Below are 26,747 nucleotides of genomic sequence, written 5' to 3'. Positions count from 1 at the left end.
GGTAAATTTCTGGGGAGAAGGTAACTAGCAATTGTGGGAAACAATAGATTTCCAATAGGACCTGGCAATTGGGCTTAGCATTGTAGGAAGCCAGGGAAAGGTTCTTTAAGGAAAAAGTGCATTCCAGACACGAGGGACACAGCCTGTGTAAAGGAAAGGAGGTGGAAGGTGGGATGTTGTAAATGGAGAACAGCTTTGTTTTGGTGGAGTGTAGTATATGTGAAGGAAAACGATACAACATAAACCTAGAAAGGTAGGTTGGAGTCACGACCATAAAGGGCTTTTAAAAGCCAAAGAGAGAAATTTGTATTTTAATGTAAAGGCAAGAGGGAGTCACTGGAGCTTCATGAGCTGGGGAAGGGCATGGACCTTATTTGTTTTATAAATCACAAGCTTCAGAAATCTGAGGTCTTAGAATTAAACTCACTAGCTCAAATTTTGGAGGAATCAGATAGACCAAACAGACTCGTAGATCACCTTCCTACCTTTAGGTGAGGCTCTGAAGGAACTCCAAGAGACAAAGCAGATGACAAAGGCCCCAAAAGCCCTGCTTTTAGCTAAGTCTGAACAGCTAGCTTTAACGGATGCCTGTTACTATAGCAACCAGGTTATGGTCATTGCAGTAAAAAGGAAATGGGTAGCTTCAGAGTCCCACATGGCCTAGTGAAAGGTGAATTTGCAAAGGACAATCTTCAAAACCACTTGTGGGTTGGAGATATGGCAAAATTTCCTTAAAATACAGAGTCTGCTAAGCTAAGCTAATGAAACAAAGAGGAGCCGTGAACTCATCAGTGTAGAGGAATGTAGAGGAATGATTGATGTCAGCTAGGTCACCAGCTTAGAAAATAAATCCTAGGCATTTGTTTGTGGTTAGGTGACTTAACCAGGGTAATGTGGTCACTGTCAGAGATGGAATCTGAAGCCAGCTCCATTTGAATCCAAACCCAGTGCTCTTACTACCTCTAGATCCTACTTACTGGTCAAATTTTGGTCCTCTTGGAAGATGAAGGACAACAACCAACCAACCATTGGTCAAATGGAATACTCCACGTAATATCTTCTCTCCATGACTGCCTGTCAATGAATGAGCCTAAACACTGTGCAAGTTCACATCACTCATGTGAATATGAAATTAGCATATGATTTGGTGTCCCATCTCTACAGTTTCTGATTTAGTCTCTGTCAATTCTCCCTAAAAATTGAAAACCAATAAGTAAATTTTCCAAAGTGATGTATAGTCAGGTAAAGCAATATTTCCCAGACAGGGATTGGGTATGGCACCCAACCCAATCTTTCAAGTTTCCAGGCAATTTGAAAGGGTAAACAAATTGCCATTGAGACAGAGCTCAGAATTAATAGATGACCAAATCTATCTTTAACACATCATATACTTACAGGTCAGCAGTTTGAATTGTGCCCTAAGAATTAAATCTTTTAACAATAAGAACCAATTTTGGATAGTCTAAATAAATAGGTTCTATCTTTTGGTGATACCATCATATTCTAAAAACCAGTTCTCACCGAACAAGATAGGTAGTACTTTATACCAATTATTTAATGAAAATGCAGAAAGAGAGAGAGAGAGAGAGAGAGAGAGAGAGAGACAGAGAGACAGAGAGACAGAGAGACAGAGAGACAGAGAGAGAGAGAGAGACACACACACAGAATGAGAATTATGTCTATATGAAATGGACATTCCTTATAGATATCTCAAGAAACTTTGATAGCCAAGCTCTGTGAGCCTATGGAGCCAGAATACCAGTGCCAGTAGACACAGCTGAAGCTCTTCTGCATACTGACTGGTGCCTTCAAAGGCATTTTTGTCTAAACAAATTCCTAGACTCTGAAAGTCACCAGGGGGAATTTCACCCCTCGGCCATTTCAACATTACCCTAACCTCTTACCTGTAATTCGGCCATTATTCTATCTCCTTCTTCTTCTTCCTCATCCTTTGAGGAGGAAACTGCAGCTGGTGGTGGAGGCTGTGACCAGGCTGAACCTTGTTCTTCTTGTGGACCTTTCGTGACCTTAGCGGGTGGTGTTGGCCCAGCATCTTCAAAGCTTTCCTACAAGGAAATGACAGTGCCCCCACTCATGGATTAAATATGGCTCCCAACTGCTGACAAATCAGAAAACAAATGTGTGGGGACTGAAATAATCCCTCTGTACAATATGTCTGTTTCCTGGCCCCAAATCTAGCGGGCACAGCTAGTTAATCAACTTGAAATTAGACTAGGATTTTTTTCATAAATCATCAGTTTGATTAATGTAAAAAAAGAATCATAATAAAAGTTTTCAGTTCTCAGTGTTTAAGTACACACAAAACTGGCCCTTTGGGGATTTTGTTTTGCATTTAACATGAATGATGAGCAGGGTGAGTTTGAGGTGAAATAACACCTTTCACCTCTTAAGATGCAAGTCCATTTCTCATGTTTCTGCTCAGGCTCCCACAACTGTCTTGAATGATCCTTGGTCATCTGGGAAACTTTTTTTAAAAAAATCTTCTGATGCCCTGGCTAGGAAGTGACTCATGATATGCATTTAGCATTGTTATACTCCAAAGTCAGGTAAGGGTAAATAAGCCCCTTGGTTACAGGGCTGGTCACATAACAGAGAATGCTACTTGTCAAGAGGTGGTCCTTCCTGGCAATCACCTTTAGTGCCCTCTCCATTTCTTTTCTCTTTTTAAAAATGGCCTAGGTCAGGGGTTCTTAACATTTTGCTCTGTGTCATGCCTATTCTCCCCCTGCCCTTCCACCCCCTTGGCAGTCTGGTAAAACCTATGGACCTCTTCTCAAAACAATGTTTTGAAATGCATAAAATAAATTAGAGGATTACAAAAGAAACCAGTTTCTATGGAAATAAATGTGTAACATTTTTGGATATGCCATGTGGGAATTTGTTTTGCAAGACTGCATAGTTGTTACGAGTTTTCTCTTTTAAAACTGTTCCATGGTAGGAGTGTGGGGAAAAACCCAAGGAAAAAATAAAGATGTAATTTTTTCCCCATTCAAGTTCAGGGATCCCCCTGAATCTATTCAAAGACCCTGGGTTCTGTGAATGACAGGTTAGGAGCCTGTGTCTTAAGCTAAAACAAAGGCTCATCTGAAGATTTCTTTGCTACCTGATGACTTATTATCCAGTGCTTAAATAATCCAACCTTAGTGGTTGCATTCTCTTTTCTGATGGTGTAGACTACATCTCCAGATCGTGTAGTGGTTAGCCCAGATCCTGGAAGGTAGCTTCTGCGTGGAGGAGGAGGTGGTGGAGGTGGAGACTTCCCTCCCACCTTATCTGAATCCTGTTCTGAGTTTGGAGATTCTTCTGGAAAAGAGCACATTGTGGTACATGATTACTTTCAAGAGAATGTCTAAAAAGGATTTGTGCCTTCCTCCAACTGCACCTTGGACATGACCATCACCAGTGCCTCACTAAAACAATTTCCTGCTGTTTATCAGCTGAGCTTTGAGTTCTGGGGGTGAGCTGAAAAGCCAGGGCCTCATATTAAAACCAGAATATTCTGTCTGGTCTCTGAAGCTTTTTCCTCTTTTGAAAATGACCAACCTTTGTGCTCCAGCAGGAGGTTTTCAGGGATGCTATATGAGATGTAAAATGCTTTTTCATTCATTCACCTCAACCAAGCAATGCAAGAGGGGTCAGAGGAGGGAAGTAGGGCCCAGAACAAGGAGGGCAAAAGTAGAGATTTAGAAGCTACAAGAAAAGAGAGAGAAAGGCCATGTGACATAGTGCATAGGGCACCAAACAAGGCCTTGGAGCGGGCTCAAGTACGTCTTCAGATACCAACCGGTTGTAGAACTCTGGGCAAGCTGCTTAACCATTCTATGCCTCAGTTTCACCATCTATAGACTAAGGAGGGGTTGGATTTGACGTCCTCTAAGGACCCTTCCAACTCCGCAATCTAAGATTACCTCTTTAGAGTAGTAGCTAGAAGAAGGAACGGATCATTTGGGGGAGGAGGAAGGAGAAGAGCCAGGACGCCACTGGCTTTTGGAAATGAGGGGATTGCAGAATGTGTACCGGCCACAGTCAGAGCATAGAGTCTACCCATTTTACACGTGTTCGGCAGTCTCCAATAACTAGAAAGAGCAATAAATGCCTCAGAAGTCAAATGCACTTTGAGTGTGCTCAGTAAACTATCAACCCCCATTTCTACTAGGTAGGCCTGGACATCCTAATCCTAATCCTTGCCCCGCCTACCCCCCCCCCCCCCCCAGCTCCCCAAGCTCTTTTCAGGTCTTTATGGAAAAGTCTGGACTTCCATGAAGGTATGTGTTCTCCTCTGAGAAACCAGGCCATGATATCTACTCCTTGGGATTATTCAGAGGAGTCCCTCTGGAAAATGATCACTGGACGAGGATTCCAAGCTAACTATTGATTACTGTGTTTCACAGACAATTGTTCATTTTCACATGTGGAGTAGTTATGAGGACTAGGTGTCTGGGTTTCTCTTCTTAAAATGAGAGGGGTTCCAAGAGATGATCACTATAATCCTGTAAGGATCCTAGGCCTCCATTTCTATGACCCATTTTCTTTTCTAACCAATTCTAGGCTAGGATTCCTAGTTTGACTGTCTTCCTTTCTTTGTCTCTACCTTGTTCCCTCTGTCTTGGGTACCTTATGAACTTTATATATCCTTTGATGAATACAAATTGCTAACATCTTTTGTGTGAGCAGGTATCCTCCAACTTTGTGCCCCTTAGCAATACAGGGTATCTCAAGAGTGTTAGTGTGTATTAAAGCTCTAGTGACTTTAGCACTATAAATGCTACAGACTTACAAAGAACAATGTTGAAAGGTTGTTTAAATATTGATTATTCTCATGAAAATTCAACATCAGCACTTTCTTCAGCCATACATATATCTCGCTGACTTTTTGCTGTTCACTCATTTTAGTCGTGTCTGACTCTTTGTGACCCCATTATGGGGGTTTTCTTGGTAAAGATACTGAAAGGAGTTTGTCATTTCCTTCTCCAGCTCACTATGATGAGATGAGAAAACTGAGTCAAAAGGGTAAAGTGACTTGCCCAAGGACACCTAGGTAATAAGTGTCTGAGGCCAGATTTGAACTCGGAAAGAGGAGTCTTCCTGCCTCTAGGCCCAGTGCTCTATCCAGTGAACCACCTAGCTTCCCCTAAATAAGGACGAGTCATTCTAAATGAGCCAGCCAGTCAATTTTATAACCTTGTAAAAAAACTTTCACATGGTGTTATCAGTCACTGAAAGGCTTGTCTTTGTAATCTTAGCCTTCAGCTCATCCAAAGAATGTGGTTTCAGTGCACACACACTTCACCACAAAGTTCACTGGACACAGGTGAAGTGACTGAGATGGACAAACAGGAGGACCTTCCTCTACCTCACTGGTCTGAGAAGGTATCATCCAGAAACTGTTCCATACCCAATGCCAAATCACAGGGTGCCTGATCTTGTTGAAATTTCAAAATTAAAAATTTGCCATTCACAATTCACAAAATTCAGTTAAGTATAAAGTAAACTCAGATGGTGAATACTTCAGATGCTGTTTTCTGTATGTAGGTAGCATTTATACTTCTGAAGCTATTAAAGTTTAAGACTGCACTAACACTACTGGAACACCATATATTTTGCACTGAAACTAACAGTCTCTTAAAGATTCTGTTTCTCCTTATTTATTCTTAATATTCTTTTAAAAATATTTTATTTTTTTCCCAGTTACATGTAAAGAAAATTTTTAGTATTCATTTTTTTAAATTTTGGGTTCCAAATTTTCTCTCTCCCTCCTTCCCTTGAGACAGCATGTTCAATCATGAGAAACACATTCCTAATATTCTTTAGGAGACCCAAATAGTATCATTTTAACAAGTAGGCTGATTTTTCTCCCAATCCGTTCAGCAAACTGACCAACAGGTCACCCACAAGAATGACATCAAACTCCTGGGAAATCCAGCAACAGAATCATTCCTTTTTTTTCTTTAATGGGCCCTGACCTGGTCCCACTGAGGAGCAGAGACTTTCCAGCCATTACTAGAGCTGATAAATAGGAACAAATCTCCTGCCAACACTTAGGAGAACATGCTCTCCCCACCCTCCAATAGTACAAAAGAAGTATTCTCTCTAGAAACCAAAACCAGATCAAGAAGCGCTCATGGTCTACAGCATGCAAAGGTCAAACTCTGGAAATAACCAGATCTCACCTAAGAGTTCTAGCTTGTCCACTGGAGTATCCCCCTTTGGTGAAGGAACCGAAGATGGCGGCATCTCTAGGTTGGGGATGGACTTCATAATGTTAGCCTGAGCTTCTTCTAGGAGCTTTTCAAACTCTTTTCCGTTATAATGGTCCAGGTTTTGCCTTTTCTCTTCCCATTTTTTTTCTGCCTTCTGAAGGGAGACAGTACATTGTTTAGTTGTTCATCATGTGATGTCTGATATTCTGAATTTCAGAAAGCCTGATTGGTGGGTGGGGAGCGGGGAGGGAGTTGAACATCTAAGGCAGCATTCTTTTCAGTGAGGTGGTGAAAGAAGTCATGAAGAACTCTTTGGATTTCTGTTCACTGTAGATAGTACTAGAAAGTCAAGGCTGGATGAGTGCAGTGTACTTGAATAATCTTATCTATCACATCTTCTAGAACTAAGCAAGTCACTTTAACCTGTTTGCCTCAGTTTCCTCATCTGTAAAATAGGAATAATACCTCCCTGGCTGGATGTGAGGATTAAATAATATTTGTAAAGCACAGTGCAAATCATAAAGAGCTATATAAATGCCATCTTTTATTACTATGAATGATCCTTACTAAAGATCATTCATAATAATCACAATTAACAATAATAATAAAGGATGGTTAGCTAAAATGGGCATTTTCAATAGAGGGAATGGCACAAGAAAAGTCTTGGAAAGTATGTTTGGGGAGTGGTGCTTTTGTCATTCAGTTCAGTCAGATGACATGAACACAGACTTTGTGATGAGGATTAGATTATAAGGTTGAAAAAGTAGATAAAACCAGATTATAGAATACCCTTGTGCAATAGAAAAGACTCAGAAGTTCTGGGTTTGGCTACTTATTACTTATTACTCCTTACTACTTACTATCTGTGTAACCTCGGATCATTCGCCTCAACTGTCTCATCTGTAAAATGGGAGGTGGGTAGACCAAATAACCCAAGGTCACTTCCAGCTCAAATTCTATGATTCTTGAATCTTAAGGAGTTTGAAAGTTATTTCAGTCAACCAATGAGAATTTGTTAAGTATTTACTATAGCTGGGCACTGTCCTAGACCCTGGGGATATAAAACCATAAGTGAGATGGTCTGAAGCTGAGAATGATGAGGACAAAGAGAGGAAGCCTTCTTTGGCAGCAGGCTATATAGGACAGTAGACTGAGGTTGGGAGATCCAAGAGCCAGAGAGTCCAGTTAGGAGGCTGGCAGCTCAATGCCAACGTCTAAACTAAGGTGGAGAATAGAAAGGAGAGATCTGATTGGAGAGAAAAAAACCATAGGATGTCTTTAAAAATGAGGGATGTCTCTAATTAGGAGACATTAGGATTGGGCCTAATTGGCCCAATCTAATTAGGATTGGAGGAAAGGCTCGAAGAAAAGTAGTTAGAGAAACAGGAAGAAAATCAACATAGCGTAATGTCAGAGAAGCCAAGAGAGGAGAGGTTATTATGAAGGAAAGGGAGCGGACCTTGTAATTCTGTTAGTATTGGGAACATCCAGGTGAAAAGGCTCCCTCTACTAATGCAGTTTAGCATCTTTTCTGCAATTTATAATCTTAGAGAGGTACCAAGAGCACTGATAAGTATAAGTGACTTGTCTAAGGCCAAATAATCCAAATGTGTCAAAGGTAAGATTCTAACTCAGCTCTGCTTGGCTTCAAGGCTGCCTCTGTATCCACTATGCCACAGCCACTTCTATCATGAAAGAATAAAAAGAAAACCTGGTGATTGACTGCGTCAAGTGTGCTGTCAAACTGATCATCCTAAAACCCAAATCTGACCAAAACACTCCCCATTCAGTAAACCCCAGTGACTCCCAATTGCCTCCTGAATCAAATCTAAAATCCTGCTTGGCTTTGAAAGCCCTTCATAACCTGACCTCCTCCTAGCTTTGCAGTGTCCTTCCATTTACAAACTCTTTGATCTAAGGACGCTGGCCTCCTGGATCCTCCTTACACTTGACATACCATTGCCTAGCTCAGACAGTTTAATCTGGCTGTTCCCCAGATCTGGCATCCTCATCTCCATCTCCTGGCTTCCTCTGAGTCTTACCTAAAATCCTATCTTCTACAAGAAGTGTATCCTAGGCTGCCTTCATTTTAGTGCCTTCCTCCTTCTGAGAGAGGGGAGGGGCAACCCACCATGCCCATTTCCCTGGCATTTATCTTGTTTGAACATAGTTGTCTGCATACTGTCTCCCCCTGCAGAGGATCCCATCCCAGAGCGAGGATCCCATCCTAGAGCGAGGATCCCATCCTACTTCCACTGCACCACTATTCACATCCTCAGTGCCTAGCACAGTGCCTGGCCTTTAATCCTCAGTTTCTCAACTTGTAAAATGGGAGTGATGATAATTACACTATTTACCTCAAAAGACTATTGGGAGGGCAGTGCTTTATAAGCATTAAAGAACTTTTTTTTAAAAAAAAATGTCATTATTAAATAATAATTTTTTAAAGTCTTATGTCCCCAACTAGATTGTAAGTTCTCTGAGAACAGGGAATACACCTTATCCTTTGCTATATCTCCTTGCAGTAGGTGCTTAATAAATAGCTGTTGCTGTTGTTGTGGTGGTTTTATTTCGGTCAAAGCAGGAAGGAAGATGGGACCCTACCTCTATAGACACAGCTCGGTTCCGGTGGCTGGCACTGTGGATTTCTTCAATGAACAGACTTTGCATGGTGGAACCATTGGTGGGAGGTGATGGGGACTGGGGAGTCTGCACTGGCTGGACAATGCTGGTTGACTCTTGCATGGTGCCTGGAGGGCTTGCTGGGTGATGAGAGGGTCCTCCTGGCAAGTTCTGGGGGTGGTTGCCCAATGCGGAAGAGTGCTGTGATTGGTGGATGACAACCGGGGAACTCTGGGCATGGTGGACAGTCATGGTTGACAGGGGCACCACTTCTGACTTGATGGATGAAGCTGAAGACTCTCCATTCCCTCCAGGTGTGCTCTGGGGTGGGGGGCCATGGGGGTAGGCTGACTCTTCCTGGTTTTTCAGGATTTCTGCTGCTGTGGCTTTTTCCATGGCAACATATTGTGCTACTTGGGTGGCATCAGCACCTTTTAAAAGACCATCGGTGACATGTCTAGGAGGAATTGTGCAGAGGAAGATTAGTTGTTTGCAGAAAGTATATACAGGTTTTTCCTGTATTATTACTACAGCATCCCATAATGGTATATTGGCCCAAAACTTGCTGGTATTTTGTTTTAAGAATAAGACAGAAGCTTACAGAAATCAACTGACAATCATATACTGAATGAATGAATTAATGAAAAACATTTATTAGGTAATCTATTACATGCCAATGATGTCCAAGACCTGTGTCAAATGCTGGGAATACAAACAGAGAAAAACAAACAGACAAACAAAGACATTTCTTGTTCTCAAGAGGTTCTAAGATACATACACAGTAGCTGGAAGATAAGCTTAGAGAGGAAAGCTCTAGCAACTGGGACTAGGGGGTAATAGTGGTGAGCTCATCTAGAAGGTGGTGATTCAATGGAGTCTTGAAGGATGGCAGAGATTTTAAGAAGTAGAGGTAAGGAGAGAGGCATGTCAGGCATGAGGCACAGTCAGTGCAAAGACACAGAGAGGAACAGCTAATAAGCCAATATGGACAGATCATAGAGTATGTGGAGGGATGCGAATAAAATGTCATGACTGTCATCTGATCCCCTCACGCAATGCCATGGAGACAATCAGGACTCCTTCTTGGGAAGAGAAGTGGTTCTAGATGTTTGTCTTTTTGTGACCCCTCTGGTCAGACTAGCTTTGTAGTCTAATTGTTCGGACAGTGGTGGCAAGAGGGTGAGATCGCTTTACCGCCACACTCCCATTCTATTATCCCCCCAATCAACTTTGTTCCATTTTATTTCTAACAAGTGACTGGAGAGCTGGGAATAGGGGAGTCAGCAGCTGGTAGAGGGCAAGTTGTTTTTAATTACACAGCTAAGTTCATATTATCATCACTCAGTGCTTGCTAAATATAACAACTGCATGTCTTCAAAACCTATTTTCCCACACAGTGTATATTCCAAAGGGATGAGACATGAGACCAACACATGAAGACTATTCTCTTTTTACGTATTCAGTTTAGAAAATGTTATAAATATAGCTCTATATTCTAATCTGCCTAATTGTGACTTGGAATTGATTCTGTGTTGTTTGGTCAGTAATGTTCTCCAGGGCCCTCCTCTCTTCTCTTTCTCCTCTCTTTGCCTTGGTGATCTCATCAGCTTCCAGAGATTCAAGTATCATGCCCACATAGATGCCTCCAAAATCCTACATCAGTGACACCCAAGTCTCTCTTAATTTCCACTGTCAACCACTTTTCAATAAATCTTCTAGAATATTGCACCAGCAGCTTAAACCCAACATGTCCAAGATGAAACTCATTATTTCTCCCTTTAACTCCTACCCTCACCCTTTCCCATTCCAAAGTCTCCTGTTTCTTTTGGAGGCATGATCATCCTCCCAATCACCCAGGCTTATCAGGTTACAAATCTTATCATCTCTACCTCTACCTCTCTGGCATCTGTCCCCTTCTCATTTGGTTACCAGATGGTTTCTCTGCCTCACCCCATTCTGGTCTTCACCTTTATGTAGCCTCTAATTGTCCCGGGATGTCCTCCAGGCCACAATAAAGCCCTGGAGTACTTTACTTTCTCTTCCAGGTATCTAGTCATACTCCCAGTGTGGACCTTCACAGCATTTGGTTTCTACTTCTATTATAGATATACTATGTTCTGTTTTGTATCATAATAATATATACATATATTTGTGTGCATATATATATAAATTTTTTTCTAATTACACATAAAAACAATTTTTACATTCATTTTTTAGAAGCTTGAAATCCCAATTCTCTCCCCTTCTAATTCCCCCTCATTAAGAAGACATAATAATAATTAGTAATAATAATAGGTAGCATCTACATCGCAATTTAGAGTTTGCAAAGAGCTTGACCTTGGATCTTACTTGGTCTTCACAATAATCCTGCAAGGTAGAAGCTATTTTTATCGCCATATTTTATAGATGATGAAACTGAGACTGAAAAGGTTAAGTGACTTGCCCAGGGTTACACAGCCATTGTGTCAGAAGAGGGGCATGAACCCAAGTCTCCCTGATTTCCAGGTCAGTTTTCTATCTACTACACCCTGCTTCCACTTGAAAAATTTGAGCTATTTAAAATTGGGACAGTGTCTTGGGATATGTCTCCCCTGAGCAACCCCACAGTCATGAATGCAAGAGATGGGATGCATGGGGGGCTTATATTACATTAGATGACCTCAAAGTTCTCTTTCAATCCCAGGATTCTAAGGTTTCTTCCCAAAGTTAAAGGTAAAGTTTAATTCTCTTTTTTTGTCCCCTTTGAAAAAATTATGTTATTGGCAGTTACTAGTGGTTCCGCTGCTCACCCCAAAGAAACCCCATTTGCTATTTCTTTCCCATACTGGTTCTATTACTGATAGTGAAAATCCAACCTGGTCCAAGGTCTAGACTAGACTGTAATTTCCCTGAAGTTTGCTGGGTCACCTACTCTCAAAACCCCACTGGAAAATGAAAAAGTCAGGGCATGCCACCATGACCAGTTTTTTAGCGTTCTTAGTTATAGGTAAACAAAAAGGAAAAAAAAGAATTTCATGTCTCGAAGTGCACCACCAGTTGTGACACATCATAAAATGTCATTTGTGAACATGTCATGAATTAGTGAATGCAAACTGCTGTAAATGTCAGAGGCAGCTTCTCGTTGCAGAGACCGAATTCTGAATACATGGTTTAAACCAGAAACTTCGTCTGAGCAATTTTTTTTAGCAGACCTTCTTAGGAAGTACAGCATCAAGATATCTCAGCATACAGCATACAGACACAGTATCAAGGACCTCAGTTTGGTCATCATAAAAAGGTGCTTGCTGGAGCGTATGTGAGGTCTTTCCTGGGTGTTTCTCTCTTTTCTCTGTACAAACTGTAGGAATGTTCTTAGGCATGGTCCTTTAGCAGAAGATTTGAGGATGACTTCATTCACCTATAACCATCTCCTTTGGACCAAGCTCATCTAGAGGCCCCAAAGTGAATGCAGAATGTGCCTGGCCACATGGTTTGCTGCCCAACATATAGTATCACTCACAGCTATTAAAAAGAAATGGATACATTCAACTAAAAATGATGGGAAAACTTCCTAAAGGAAAATTTTTTTAATATTTGTTGTACATAGTAGCCCATCAGTGTCTTAAATTCGAAAAAAACATCATAGAAGAGTGATTAACCCAGGCTCCTAATCATAAAATTCCAAAGGTGGGAAACTCCAGCAGCAGCTGTGGCTTGCCAGTAACATGGGAACCAAGAGGCTGTAAATCATCATGGAAACGAAGTCCCTTCCTCTATGCCCTCTCCAGCCCATCAGAATGGTCAGGAGCCCTCCTCCCCCACTGAAGAAGGTGCCCACATTGGAAGCCCCTTCTTTCGCATCCCCCGCCCTCACCACAAGGTGGTAGCCCAGTTTACCTTCTTAACATCGTCAATACATCGGTCATACTGCGGACCCTCTTGAGGAGGCTGTCCAGTTTATGGGGCTCCTCCTTCAGAAATCTCACAGCCTCCACTTCGATACGCAGAATAGCCCGCATCTTATTCTGCAACATTGGAAATTCTCCTGCAGGGTCAAAGGCCAATGGACAATTCAGCAGAGGAACATTAGTGAGGGTCAAAGATCATGATGCAATGCAGCAGAATCAGAAAGCAAACAGGAGATGGTCATAATGTCATGGCATAGGTTGGCCATGCCCAAATACAAGTTTATTTTCAGTATTTAAAAACAAGTATTTGGTGGCACAGTGGATAGAGCAGACCTGGAGGCAGGACGATTCTTCTGCATGAGTTCAAATCCAGCCTCAGACACTGACTAGCTGTGTGACCTTGGGCATGTCACTAACCCTGTTTGCCTCAGTTTCCTCATCTGTAAAATGAGCTGAAAATGACTAAAAGTGACTGAAGAACAACAAATTTAATATGAACCTATTAAACATAATAATTAAACATAACCTATTAAACATAATTAAACATAACATGAATGTGAGAACATAAAGTTAGAGCTGGCCAACATGCTTTTACCATAGGCTTATAGATAGGAAAAAACATTCAGTGTCATCCCTTCAAGACACCTCATCTCACAGGTGAAGGAACTGAGGTGAACCCAAGGAGGTGAAGGCACTTCCTTACCTGAGGTCACACAGGCAGTAAGTGACAAAGCTGGAATCTGAACCCAGATCCCCGACCCAAATTCAGTGATGATAAATCAAATTTTTGCTCACCAGTATCAGGCCTCTCTTTGGAGAAAGACTCACCTTTTAGGGCAGCTACAGCTTCGCCCACTTGTCGAAGGAGGAAAGCCCCGTCCTCCACGTCCTTCAGAGTGACCACGCGGCCAGCTGAGGTGGAGTCCTTCTTCAGATCTTCAACAAACACTTCTAGCTCACTGGTGGGAACAAACAGAAGGATGAAAGAAAACAAAAGATAAAAACCCAAACCAGAGTGTTCTAAGTCTCACACAGCATGAAGAACAATACCTAAGGATTTGTCTGATTTTGGCCTGCCTCAGTTTAACCCTGACCCCTTACTCTTTTCTTAAAACTTGGGGAGAGAGACAGAAAGGCAAAGAGAGACAGAGAGAGAAAGAGAGAGACAGAGACAGAGAGACAGAGACAGAGAGACAGAGAGAGAGAGAGAGAGAGAGAGAGACAGAGACAGAGACAGAGACAGAGACAGAGACAAAGACAGAGAGAGAGAGCGCGCATGCGCATATGCATATTGGAACACATACCGTGCCCTAAAATTATTTGTGATTGATATCCCCTTCTGAGAGAAATGATTATCAATAACTAATGATTTAGGGAGATCCAGAGCCCCCTTTTTCTATTTTCAAGACCTCAGTCTCAGAAGATTGAGTTAACCTTCTCTATTCAGTACCACCCAACCTTATAAGGAATCTCTAGTCTAAGGTAGATTCCATTCAATCAAACTTGGATGGAGAGAGACCCTTTTTTCTAAATTGCCCAAGGCTAGGGGCAACAGTCTCTAGGTCCAAGGGTGTCGATGTCACTCTCCACCCTCATTGTAATATTCATTCTCTCATTAGTTGTTCACCAATTTTAGGGTTGACTCCCATCCTGGGAAACACTTACTCTTTGAAAGGTGAGCCTGTCCACCATGACTGTGTTTGGTCTAAGACAGACAGCCAAATGACCATCCTTTTATTAATATACATGCTGGTCTCATTAATAAAATGATTAAATTACCCAGAAATGAAGTCTCTCAAACCTTTTTAATTGCCACACTTATTTCCATACAGATCACTACCACCCATTTCTGTTCATCCTTACATCTCTCTTGAACTGTACCCATAATTAAAAAAACTAAATTAATTTCCCATTCGGTCCCTCCAAACTCAGTCTCTTCTCTTCCTGATCTATCCTGCACACAGCAGGAAGAGTGGCCAGGTCTGACCAATGTGTGTGTGTGCATTCATCCTTTGTTGCCAAAGAAGACCATGACATCAGAGAAATAATGACATGATTTGTACTTGACTTTGTTTTTTTGAGTGAGGGAGGGCTGTGCAGGTCCCCAGCCTCACTTCTCCTCCAGAGCCATCTGAATCCAATGACCAGATATTCATCAGGATGACTGGACATGACCCAGGATGAGGCAACTGGGGTTAAGTGACTTGCCCAAGGTCACACAGCTAGTGAGTGCCAAGTGTCTGAGGTGAGATTTGAACTCAGGTCCTCATGACTCTTGCACTGGTGCTCTATCCACTGCACCTCCTAGCTGCCCCTCTGACCAATATGCCTTTTTCAAAAAGCTCCTGTGGGCTGCCTGCTGCCTTTAGGGTCTTCCATTGGGCTTTTCTCCAACTCTCTCCAGCGTGGCCCCAGCTCCCCTTCCCACTTATTACGTGGTATGTCCCTTTACCCATTCTATGGTCTGGCCAAACTGGCCTTTTTGCTGCTGTTTCACCTCAATCGGAAGCCTTCATGCAGGCTCCATCCCCACACTCTGATCGGACCCTTTGCTGGCTGACACCTCCAAGAAGGCCTCTTTTCCTTCCAAGCCCAGGTCAAACACCTTCTCCATGATGCTTTTCTGGTCCCTCTAGTGGTCAGTGCCTCCCATGAAATTACCTTCTATTTTTCTACGTGTTTACATAAACTTTGTTTGTACATGCATGCTATTTCTCCAAAAGAATTGAAATTTCTACCTTCTCCCCTCCCCCGCAGCTGTGAGTTTTCATCTTTGCGTCTCTAGTACTTACCACAATGCCTGGCACACATTAGGTGCTTAATAAGTGTTATTGACTGACTGAATGTTTACTCAATAAATACTTGGTGATTTGGTTTGCTTTTGCTTTGGTTTAGAGCAATTACAAGGAAATTAAGGGTTCCATCCTGGAAAGAAGGCCCTGGTTTTACTTACAATATAGGACCATTTTCTACAGCACCACCACGAAATAAGGACAGCAGATGGGTGTATATGGGGCATCCCTTTCTCTTTTCATTTTTTATCATAGTTTATTCTAAATACAGCCATATTTCCCCCTCAAAATCCAACCTATTTGAAAAGCCTGAATGCAGTATGAGTTCAGTGTATACCTACACACTTTATCCTTCAAACACTTCTTATTTTAGCAGCAGGACAGAAGCATCTATTTAAAGCGATATGACTGTTATTTATGCTTGTGATTTATTTCTTCTCCTAGCTTGTGAATTCATGATGGACAGGGCATTAGTCACGTTCGGATCCCCTCAGTGCCCAGCACAGGCTTAGGCAGGGTAGGTACTCTGTAAAAGATTTATGAATGAATGAATCTCTGCTATAAACGACATAAGCTGGAAGCATCCCAGTTCTGGCAAAACTGCCCCATGGCTCGGCTTCAAGGTTACTTGCCGCCATGCTTCTCCCAGCATATTAACAATACGGCACTGAGATGCAAAGGTCAGTGGCATTTCAATCTGTCTGCCGCAGGTCTGAGTTTCCTTATTTGTAAAAGGAAAAAGGTTGGACCAAATGATCTCTAAGGTCGCATCCAGCTTCAAATGCTCTGATTCCCTGTCAATCCAGAGTCAAAGGACAAGAATTTGGGGGGACGAAGAACCACTAGATGGCAGCATGAGAACAGAGATTTTGATGAATTGGAGAAGAAATTTTGCTGCTTATTTTGGCCTGATTTTAAGACACAGAGAATGAGCTGGGATTACCTATAATGGCCAAAGTGGAGGTATGCGTATGTGTATGTGTGGGGGGGAGCGGGAGGGGGGATTCCACCATTTAATGCAGGGGCTTTCTATAACATTCATTGCTTGTAAAAGAGAAAAAACTATTAGGAAGAGTCTAGCAATCAGGAATGGGAGTGGGATGGGAGAAAGGAAAGGAAGGGAAGAGAAGGGAAAGGAAAAGGATAGGGAAAGGGAAAGGGGAAAAGGAAAGGAAGGAAGGAAGGAAGGGCAAGGGAACAACCTATGTGGAAGGGGTCCTGGAAAGAAATGGCAGCTTTTTAGAAGAAAAGATTCCTCGCTCAATATAGGTAGCATTGGCAAAAGGTAACACACAGAGGCACTGGCTTTCCTTGTTGTCCAAGTCTTCGTCAGAAGGGTCAAGAGATTGAATACCAGGGCCTGGCATACAGTAGGTGCTTCAAGTTGAAGGGCAAAAATTTTTAGGGTTGGCTCTGAGACTCAGCTGGGCAGCTAGGTGGCACACTGGATAGAGTGCCAGGTCTGAAGTCAGGAAGACTCATCTTCACGAATTCCAATCCTGCCTCAGATACTCAACAGCTGTGTGACCCTGAGTAAGTCACTGAAGTCTGTCTGCCTCAGTTTCCTCATGTGTCAAATGAGCTAGAGAAGGAAATGGCAAACCACTCTGGTATCTTTAGCCAGAAAACCCCAAAATGGGGTCATGAAGAATTGGACATGACTAAAAAAACAATTAAACAACAACTGATGCTCACCAGTCAGGTGAATGTGTGGAGGTCACTCAATTTCTCTGCATTTCAATTTCTAGCAGTATAAAATGGTTATAATATTTGTTATTGTGAGCAAAGGGTTTTATAGACCTTAAGCCACCATGGAAATGTTGTTAGGATACAGGGTCCACCACGATGGTACCTTTTCTTTTTCCATCAAAATGCTAGACCAAAATGCTCAATGAAGACTTAAGAGATAGAAATCCTAGACCAAAGTAGAAAGCCTTGTTCTTTCATTTTAAAAATAAAGGATCTGTCCTGTGACTATATCAACAATCCCATACTTCAAGGAAGGAGAGAAGATATGGGATAATTCATTTTTCTTTCCTCTTTTTTTTAAATGACTGCCCAATGCAGCTCCAAACTCCTGAGCTGAAGAGATCTGCCAGTCTTGGCCTCCCCAATAGGTGTGATTTCAGGCATGTACCAACATTTCCACCGTGGCTGTTTCTAAAGAAGTTTGCGGCAATCCTTCCTGCATGCCTTTCCTGCAGCTTTTTCCCTTGCCTTGCTTCCCCCTATCTGTACTTTAGATTTATCTGTCTCCCAGGTCTAGGAACTTTTACTTTACAAAAATTTTTCATCTCAGATCCAAATGTAATTGTGTTCAAGACTTATTGGTGGCAGGCAGCTCAAAACTGGCTGGCAGAGTTGGGGCTCTGAATGTGATGATGTGTGAATTAACCTACAAATCCAGATGTCCTCCAATTTGCAATTAATTTTCAAAGGAGTTGTCATTTGACCCTCAGTCTGCCTCTGCCTGGAGCCTTGCATTAATCACTTCTTTCCTACATGCCTCCTGGGTCTCATAACCTCTGCTCACTAAAGGCCAATAAACTTCCCAGTTGGCTTTTTTGTGTCATAGTTGTTGTCAATGGATCATTTGGAAATGTATCGCAATTTTCTCCTGCCCCAAAGTGCCACTTTTTAATATAGCATGTACTGGTTACAAATAATGCATTAAAGTTTGTTGAAAAAATTTGTAAAAACAGCCCTGGGAACCCAGAAATGAAGTTCTGAAATGCCTTTGCCAATCATTACATGGCTCCTTAGGACAGTCATTCGAGCAAAGCTGCCCACTGTTGAGTGCTTACGGATTCTGGGGCTTCTTTAATGCTAGCTGGTTACTATGGATTCTAATTCTGAGAGATTTAACAAGCAGTTTTCATCTCATCCCTCATCTCTTAGTGAGAAAGAACATGTCTGGCATCACGGAAAGAGCACTGGACTTGAAGTAAAAGTATTCCTTTCCTACTTCTACTACGAACAAGCTGTGCGACCTTGGGCAATCAATTTTGATATCTGGGCCTCAGAGGGTTAAACTAGAAGTATGCCCTCAAAAGCCATTAACCACCTCTGGCATTCCTTGAGTCTAAGCCATTAAAATACTCATCGGCCCTCCTGGCTTTAAGGAAGCAGACAGCTGGTGCAGCTGACTTGGAGTTAGGAAGACTTGAGTTTGAATTCTGCCTTAGCTACTCCCTAGCTGAGCCATCCTGGGTCACTCACATAACCTCTCCATGCCTCAATTCCCTCAACCCTAACATGGGGAAAACAACAGGACCTACCTCACATGGCTGTTATAAGGATCAAATGAGTTAACATTTGTAAAATCTTCTGTAAACTATAAACATTAAATAATTGCTGGATGTTATTATCATCATTATTATTGGCTCCTATGATAGGATTAGGGTTAGTTATAGAAAAAAGATCAGAATTTAAACACTGAAACTGATCTTTATTATTTATGTGACCATTGTAAAAATCACTTCATCTTTCTGGGCCTCAGTTTCTTGGTCTGTAAAATGAAAGGGTCAGATTAGATGACCTTTTATGATCATACCAGCTCTGGATCTATAATCTAAGGATCCTGGTCACTTCACCTCAGTTTCCTCATCTGCAAGTTGGGAGGCGGTTTAGATTAGATGGCTCCTGGACTCGCTGAGGCTCTAAATCCACGATCCTATGATTTTCATTTAAAATGGTAATCAATATGAACATTTGACTTCCCTACCTCACAAGGCTATAGTGAGAACACTCAGTGAGACTTACAGGTTTGGGTTGTTATTACTCTTTTGGATGCTGGTTGGGTTGAGTAGCAACAGAGCTTCACTGGCCAATGGAAACCTTCTGAAAGACCCCTTTCATGCAGAAACCACTCTTGCTGCAGCTCTGCTCCCTGGTACCTACGTGACCTTGAGCAAATTACCTAACTTTTGTGTCTCTTGGTTGTTGTTCAGTTGTTTCAATCACGCCTGACTCTTTGTGACCCTATTTGGGGTTTTCTTGGTGGAGGTAATGGAGTGGTTTGCCATTTCCTTCACCAGCTCATTTTACAGATGAGGAAACTGAGGCAGGGTTAAATGAACTTTCCCAGGATTAAGGAGGCAAGAAATGTCTGAGTCCAGATTTGAACTCAGGAACTTAGTTTGCCTCTATCTACTGGGTCACTTAGCTGCTTCCCCTTTGGTCTCTTGCCTCATCTATAAAAGGGAGTTGGACAAGAGGATCTCTAAGATACCTTTCATCTCTAAATCCCATGGGTAGGTGTTTAAGAGATGTTTACTGAATTGAACTATCTGTCTAGCAGGCAGATGAGCCTGACTAATCTATCAACCAATTTGTAAATATGTAAAGCATTTATGAAGTGCCTGCTATGGGCCAACAGCCAGGCTCTGTCCTGGGGACGCATATGAGAGAAGCAAGACAGTCTTCACATTTCAGGGCAAACATTTGAATGGGGGTGAGAAGGATGACAATACGTAAGGAGGCCTAGAAAGAGAGGGCAGCAGATGGTGGCTGGAGGCAGAGACTGAGTTTCAGGCAGTCTAAAATGGTATTCAATGAGTTCCCCGCCAAGGTCTATCCCTGTCCCCATGAAACTACTCCGGGTATTCTCAGTTTACCAGGCCTTGAAGTGGTCCCCTAAGTCAAGGGCATTCTAGTCACAGTTCTCCTTGCTTCAATTTACAAGCCTTTATTAAGAAACTGCCCATCAGGCAGGCATTGAGTTAGGCACTAAGGGATACAAAGACAAAAGCAAACCAATCCCTGCCCTCAGTTTCCCTCTACTGGAAGGAAAGTAGAAAATTACATATCAGATATATACAAAATAATATCCAGGAAAACAACTGCAGGGTGCGTTTGTCTGCGTGTGTGTGTATATGTGTCTGTGTGTGATCATCACAGGCTTCTTAGAGAGGGTGGGGACTTAAGCTAACCTTTGAAGAAAGGGAGGGGATTCCATGAAGTACCCTGAGGGGAGAGTGCCTTCTAGGGACTAATTACAGCTCATCTGAAGGTAAAGAGGTAGAATATAAGATCTCATTGATTGGAACAAAGCAAGCAGGGCAGCTTGGCCATAAAGCAGAGTGTGTGATACAGAATAATATACAGTAACTCTGGGCAGATAGGGTGGAACCAGGCTGAGAAAATCCTTACAAGGCAAACAGGAGAATCTAGATTTTATCAAGAGGGAGCCACAGGAGTTTCTTGATCAGGGGAATTATATAGTCAGACCTGAGCTTTAGGAATAGCAAATTTTTAGCTCCGTGGGGTGTGAATTAGAGAGCAGGCAGACTAAATGGAGAGGAACGCAACAGGTGTGTGTGTGTTCATCCTTCGTTGCCAAAGAGGACCATGCCATCAGAGAAATAATGACATGACTTGCACTTGACTTTGTTTTTGAGTAAGGGAATGCAACAGACTGTTATTGCCAAGGTATAAGGGAGGGGAGTGGGGGCCTGAATGAAGGCAGTGGTCATGCAAGGGGAGACAAGGGGATGGAGAGAGAATATGTTCATTCGTCAAAGTTTAGGGAAGGGAGATAAGACATTTTATAATATTTCATCTTCTTAGGAGGCCAGCATTGTGAACTCTATAAGTAATTTTATTTAAAAATTTTTGTTCACTTATTTTCGGTTGTGTCTGACTCTTCATAACCCCATCTGGGGTTTGCTTGGCAAAGACAATGGAGTCACTTGCCATTTTCTTCTCCAGCTCATTTTGCAGATGAGGAAACTGAGGCAAAGAGGTTTTAAGTGACTTGTCCAGGATCATACAGCTAGTAAGTGTCTGGGGCCACATTTGAATTCAAGAAGATGAATCTTCCTGACTTCAGGCCCAGCATTCTATCCACTGCAGTGCCATTGAGCTGCCCAATTTTATTTAAAAACAGTTTTATGGTTGTCCTTTGTTTTCCCAGCACAGTCATTTCCTTTGAATTGTGACCTCCAGATTGAATGCTCCTCTGTAACATCAGCAGCAGCACATCTAAGCAAAGCCAAACTAACAGAACAATCCTTTCTGCCAGTGCATTCCACATTCCCATGTATATATTTCCTACCGCCTCTACACAGAGTAGGAAAGTATCTAGGAGTTATCTTTAAGTAAATTGGCACAATGGAAGAATAAGCAAAATCACTCCTGCCCATTTCTAAATTTTGAAGTTATTTTTGAGTCAAATAAATGAAGCACAGTTTTGAAAAGACTTCTGATAAAATTCTCTGATGAAGCATGTTGCATTTGTGACTGTGAACTGATAAGCAGAGAAGTAACTAGGATGAGGTGAATGGGCCTTTTTCACCAGGCCACTGAAATTTACTGGACACAAAAATTTCATCAGTAGTATACAAGCCACTACATCAATCCCCTCTCCCACTACACTGAATTTGCTATAATAACTTATTGAATTATTTTTACATCACTAGTTCCAATTTTGATTTAAGGTTTCACAGTTTATCCTGGGTGGCAAGTTACAGATCTGATCTCAAAGCCAGATTCAGAAGAGTTTGAATTCTTAAAAACAAGCAACCCCAAAACTTCGAATATCCTTATTACCTGTTCACAAAGGCACACAAACACTACATCAATTTTAGGGGCTATATAATTCAATGGTATTCTATGAAAACTTAGATGAATAATTTTAATTCATTAAAAAGAATTCCAATTTTCATCTTCTCTTTGGTTTGTCCCTTGGAGGAAAATTCTCATTTTATCCAAATATGGTAGGTTGGTACCAAAGGTAATTTGAAATATCAATCAAATAAAGACTAGGTGATAGAGTCTAGTCTATAGATCACCAAGAATAGTGGCTATGAGGATCATATGAAAGCAATTCTCTTAAAATCCCAAATTATAGGAATCACACTCCCCAGGAAATGGCAGAATTACAGCTTATGTAAGGCTGGAAGCATCCAGAAAAATGACTCTTCATTAAAACATAAACTGCAATAGCTCTGTGATAAATAGCCTTGTATAGCCTCCCATACATTAACATAAAAGATATATTTCTTCTACTGACTAGGCATAATAAACCAGTGCTAAATTCAATAGCGTGGCCTGAGAAATGCTTTCAGTGAAGACCATTGATAAAAATTTTAATATTTAAAGGAGTACCTTTCCTCACTTTGAATCAGGCATTGTTTAAATTGTTTTTCTGGGGATTTTATTAGGAAGATACGTTGAATACCATCTCATCTAGACTTTGTCTTTAATTACATTAATTATTAATATCACATTTATCATACATATAGCTTTACTATTTGCTCCTTTTAATTGAGTGTGGAGCTGAACTCTGGTAAAAGATCTGCCAATGGCAAGCATTTTTTAAAATGATCTATGCTGATTACCATATTATACCCAATACTGGAAACATTTTCCCATTAAATTGGTTTAGATATAAATCTTACCTTGCCTATAACCCCTTCTCTTTTTTTCCTAAGATGCTTATATGTTTGATCCTTTAAAAGGGATCTATTTGGGGATAGAGACAACATATCAATTAATTAAGCAAGGAAAGAATCCAAAACTACTTGGTGCCAAAAAGTTTCCTTTAGCAGCACACTAAACAAGTAGAAGCTGTATTGGGGAAATGCCTCCCATTTGGAAGAGGCAATTTTTCTAAGGTCAAAATTCCATACTATTGTTTAAGGCCAATGCCCTCCAACCCTGCTGCCCAATGCCAACACTCACCCTAACTTCTTGACTATTTTTTCCTCTTCGTGAAGGTACTTCTGCCTCTCTTGTTCCACCAGGTGGCGCTGCCGCTGCACAGGATCCTCAAGCCGTTTCAGGGTTTCCATCACTTTGCCATAGATTTCCTGCTCAGCCTTCTTCATCATTGCCCTCAGCAACTCCTGATTCTGCAGCTGTTTCACAAAAGAAATCAAGTTCAATTTTCCCTGCCTGGCTAACATTTCTGGCAACTGAAAGCTTTGCCAAGTGCTCAGGAGTAGGTTTAGATAAACACGCCTGAGGCTGATGATTTAGTATCTGGAGGTAGAGTGGAGGCTGCGGACCCTCTTACCCCAATCTGGGTTGTACAAAGCTCAAGTGCAGCTCATTCTAACCAGCTATTTTTCAATATATGTGCACACCCATATACAACACGTGCACATATACACATACATCTGCATAATATTCTTTTCGAAGATCTCTTGCTTTAGGGGAACAGCTACATATGTATGTGCATTCTACATATATGTACATATTTGAGGGGTATATTTACATGCATGTGTGCAAACATAAATGCATATATATCAACATTCATACATGTTTAATAAATATGGTATTTAGTTCACCGAGGAGGAGTACATGTACTCTATGATCCCTGCAATCTTGTGTGTCAGTTTCACCAGGAAACTGACAAACAGAATTCTATATTCTTATACTTTGTATCTAACTCTCACAGGACTCTACCATTTGGAAGAAACTGAACACCTTCCCTACTGACTGCAACATCCAGTGTATAGAAAACGTCGACGATATTTTTCTTGTCACTGCTACGGAATAGCCCAAATCGAGGAGAAGCGATTTCTCATGTTCTGGCTTGTGGCACACACTCATCAATACGTGAAACAGCAATTAATGATGATCATCATTACCTGCCTTTGGGGGCAAAAGGGCTCTAAATCTGCTTAGGAATTAGATGATATCACAGTATTTTCACATAGGCTACTTGTTTACAGTTTCCATATGATTCTGTGACTGCCCTCTCCTTGCCTCCCCCCCTCCCATATTTAAATAGAGATCCACTTGCTTAGATTTGCTAAGACTTGTGGATTCTACCTCCACAATGCCTCTTAAATCTGCCTCCATTCTCTCTACTCACCCAACTAGCACCCTAGTTTGGGCCATCATTACTTCTCTCCTGAACTTCTCTCTTTCCTTGTTTGGTTTCCCGGCACTCAGCCTCTACCCCTCTCACTCCTTTTCCAATCTATCCTCTACAGAGCTATTTCCCTCTTGATCTAAAATCTTCAGCTGCTCCCCATTGCCTCTAGACTTGAATACAACCTCCCCTATTTGGCATTAAAAGCTTTTTCTATGAGGCTGCAGTCTACTTTGCTGTTCCTATCACACAGAACTCCTCTTAACACACTACAATTTGGCCAAACTGTCCTCTCTGCTGCCATCCTTCAAACAAGATTGTCTCTTTTTTACATGCTTTTGCACAGGCCGTGCCAAGAATGCACTCTTTTCTCATCTCCTCCTCTCAGAATCCTAAAGCACTGCCTTTCTACATAAGACTTTTCCTGATCCCCAGGTTTTGGTGCCTCACTCCCAAAATTATCTTGTATACGCTCTGTGTATGTGTGTACATGCTGTTTCTCTGATAGGATGTAAGCTTCTCAAGGGCAGGAATTGTTTCACTTTTTGCCTTTGTATTCCAGGAACCTACTATAATGACTTGGAAGGCGTTTGATAATGGCATACTCACTAGCCGAACTCTGAATTGAGTTTTTACCCATTAAGCTTTGAAGCTGACAGCATTCCATTTCCAGGACATGAGTTTCAGATATTCTTGGCCACTTGCATAGAATTCTCTGCTTTGTAGATGTGTCCATACTTTGTGTTTGCCACGTGCCCTTATGATTTTTGATGGCTCATCCATCAAGTCAATTCATTTACTTTGCCTCCAAGACAATCATTACAGTCTACCTGTCTAACGTTTCCCTGAAATTTCAATTAACTCTTATTGTCTTGGTTTGTGTCTGGTATAACTACTATTCAGCATTTCATTTTACAGCTGCCATATTTCATCTCAGAGCTAGTAATAAAGACAGATTTGTCAGTGGTCCAGGGTGAAAATGGATGTGTGGAAAATCCCTAGTGATGGATAATCCAAAAATCATTTGTGTTTGGTTTGGGAATCAGATGCTCTGATTCAGGTTGGATGCCTACACAGCAGTTCCTATCTTTGCATGTCTCTCTTTGCTGATGGTGATTGATAAGCTCAGTGGTGGGACAGAAGCAGCCAAAGGTCCACAATATCTACTTGTGGCAAGTCAGGAGCTCTCTAGTTATGGACGTAGAGCTACACAGGCCCTTAGAGGTCACTGAGTCCAACAATCTCATTTCACAGAGAAAGACCTAAAGCCAGAAGGGTTAAATAACTTGCTCAATCTCACACAGGTAGCAGCAAGTCACAGAAGTGGTATTTGAAAACTGCTCCTCAACTTTTAATCCTGTGGCCCTCTGCACAGTACACTGCTGACTGTATGGGAAATTTCAGTCTAAGACATGAAGCTTCTCTAGCTGTTAAAGCTCATCTTTCCATAGAAGAAAGGAGCAGTAGAAAGAAGGCTAGCTCTGAGGACTGGATTCAGATCCTGCCTGTGACATTTAGTATCTGTATGACCTTTGAAAAATCATTTTATTTCTCTAGGCCTAAGTTTCCTCATCTTTATTGAATTAAGCAGTTTCTGAGGTCTCTTCAAATTTGAGATTATATGACCCCATGAAGGGTTGGCAATGGCTAAAAATAGCTAGCATTTATATAATTTCTAGAAACACACATGTGCATATTTATCTATAGAGAAATAACATGTATATTATCTATGTGTGTTAAGGCTTGCCAAGCACTTTACAAAAATCTCACTTGATCCTCAAAACAATCATAAGAGGTAGATGCTAATCCCCATTTTACAGATAAGGAAAGTGAGGAAGAGTCAATTTGTCCAGAGTCACACAGATAACACAGGTAGTTATTGTCTTAGGCAGGATTCAAGCTCAAGTACTACCTGACTCTATGTAAGACCCATGTTCTATACAATGGCCACCTATTTGCCTCTATACCACAGAATACCTTAGAGGTGAGGGGCAATTTCTATCTTCTATACTGGAAATGGGACTGGTTAGTATTATGTGACCAAATACTGGTGAAGCACACATAGGACCAAGACAAGTCTGGTTAGTGCTGAGTGCTAGGAGAGGTTGTGTGTACGTACTGTCTGGAAATTACTGTTGTAGTATCAAAATCCTTAGTAAGAAGCCTTTGAGAAATATATGAATTTAAGAGGTAAAAGTCTTCATTTCCTTGTGATATCCTTAAATTTAATTTATTTCAACAAGCTTTTAAGCTGGACCTTGTTGAAATTTAGCCATATTCTTCTAGGCATTATAATTCCTTCTTGGGAAGCTGGAATGGACTAGATTGGACTGAAATAGGAAGGACCTTCTGTCTCACAGGTCTCTTCCCCCTCCGCCCCACTCTGCCCTCCATCAAGATTGAT

General features: G+C 41.5%; 1 protein-coding gene across 16 annotated transcripts in view; it reads right to left on the bottom strand.

Moving 5' to 3' along the window:
* The window catches only part of KIAA1217 (KIAA1217 ortholog), a 564,412-nt gene that overhangs the window by 8,759 nt on the left and 528,906 nt on the right, over positions 1–26,747 (bottom strand). For all 16 annotated transcript variants that reach the window (XM_072651714.1, XM_072651715.1, XM_072651718.1 and 13 more), the window contains 7 exons: positions 23,206–23,381; positions 13,559–13,689; positions 12,720–12,867; positions 8,826–9,300; positions 6,192–6,375; positions 3,161–3,324; positions 1,905–2,066 (listed from right to left, as the gene is read on the bottom strand). In XM_072651714.1, the coding sequence (XP_072507815.1) occupies positions 1,905–2,066; positions 3,161–3,324; positions 6,192–6,375; positions 8,826–9,300; positions 12,720–12,867; positions 13,559–13,689; positions 23,206–23,381 (1,440 nt within the window). The remainder of the gene's footprint in view (positions 1–1,904; positions 2,067–3,160; positions 3,325–6,191; positions 6,376–8,825; positions 9,301–12,719; positions 12,868–13,558; positions 13,690–23,205; positions 23,382–26,747) is intronic.

Source organism: Notamacropus eugenii, chromosome 3, assembly GCF_028372415.1.
Source record: "Notamacropus eugenii isolate mMacEug1 chromosome 3, mMacEug1.pri_v2, whole genome shotgun sequence".
Taxonomy (NCBI): Eukaryota; Metazoa; Chordata; class Mammalia; order Diprotodontia; family Macropodidae; genus Notamacropus; species Notamacropus eugenii.
The sequence above is the reverse complement of the archived record's forward strand: the minus strand, read 5'-3'. Positions and strand labels throughout refer to the sequence as shown.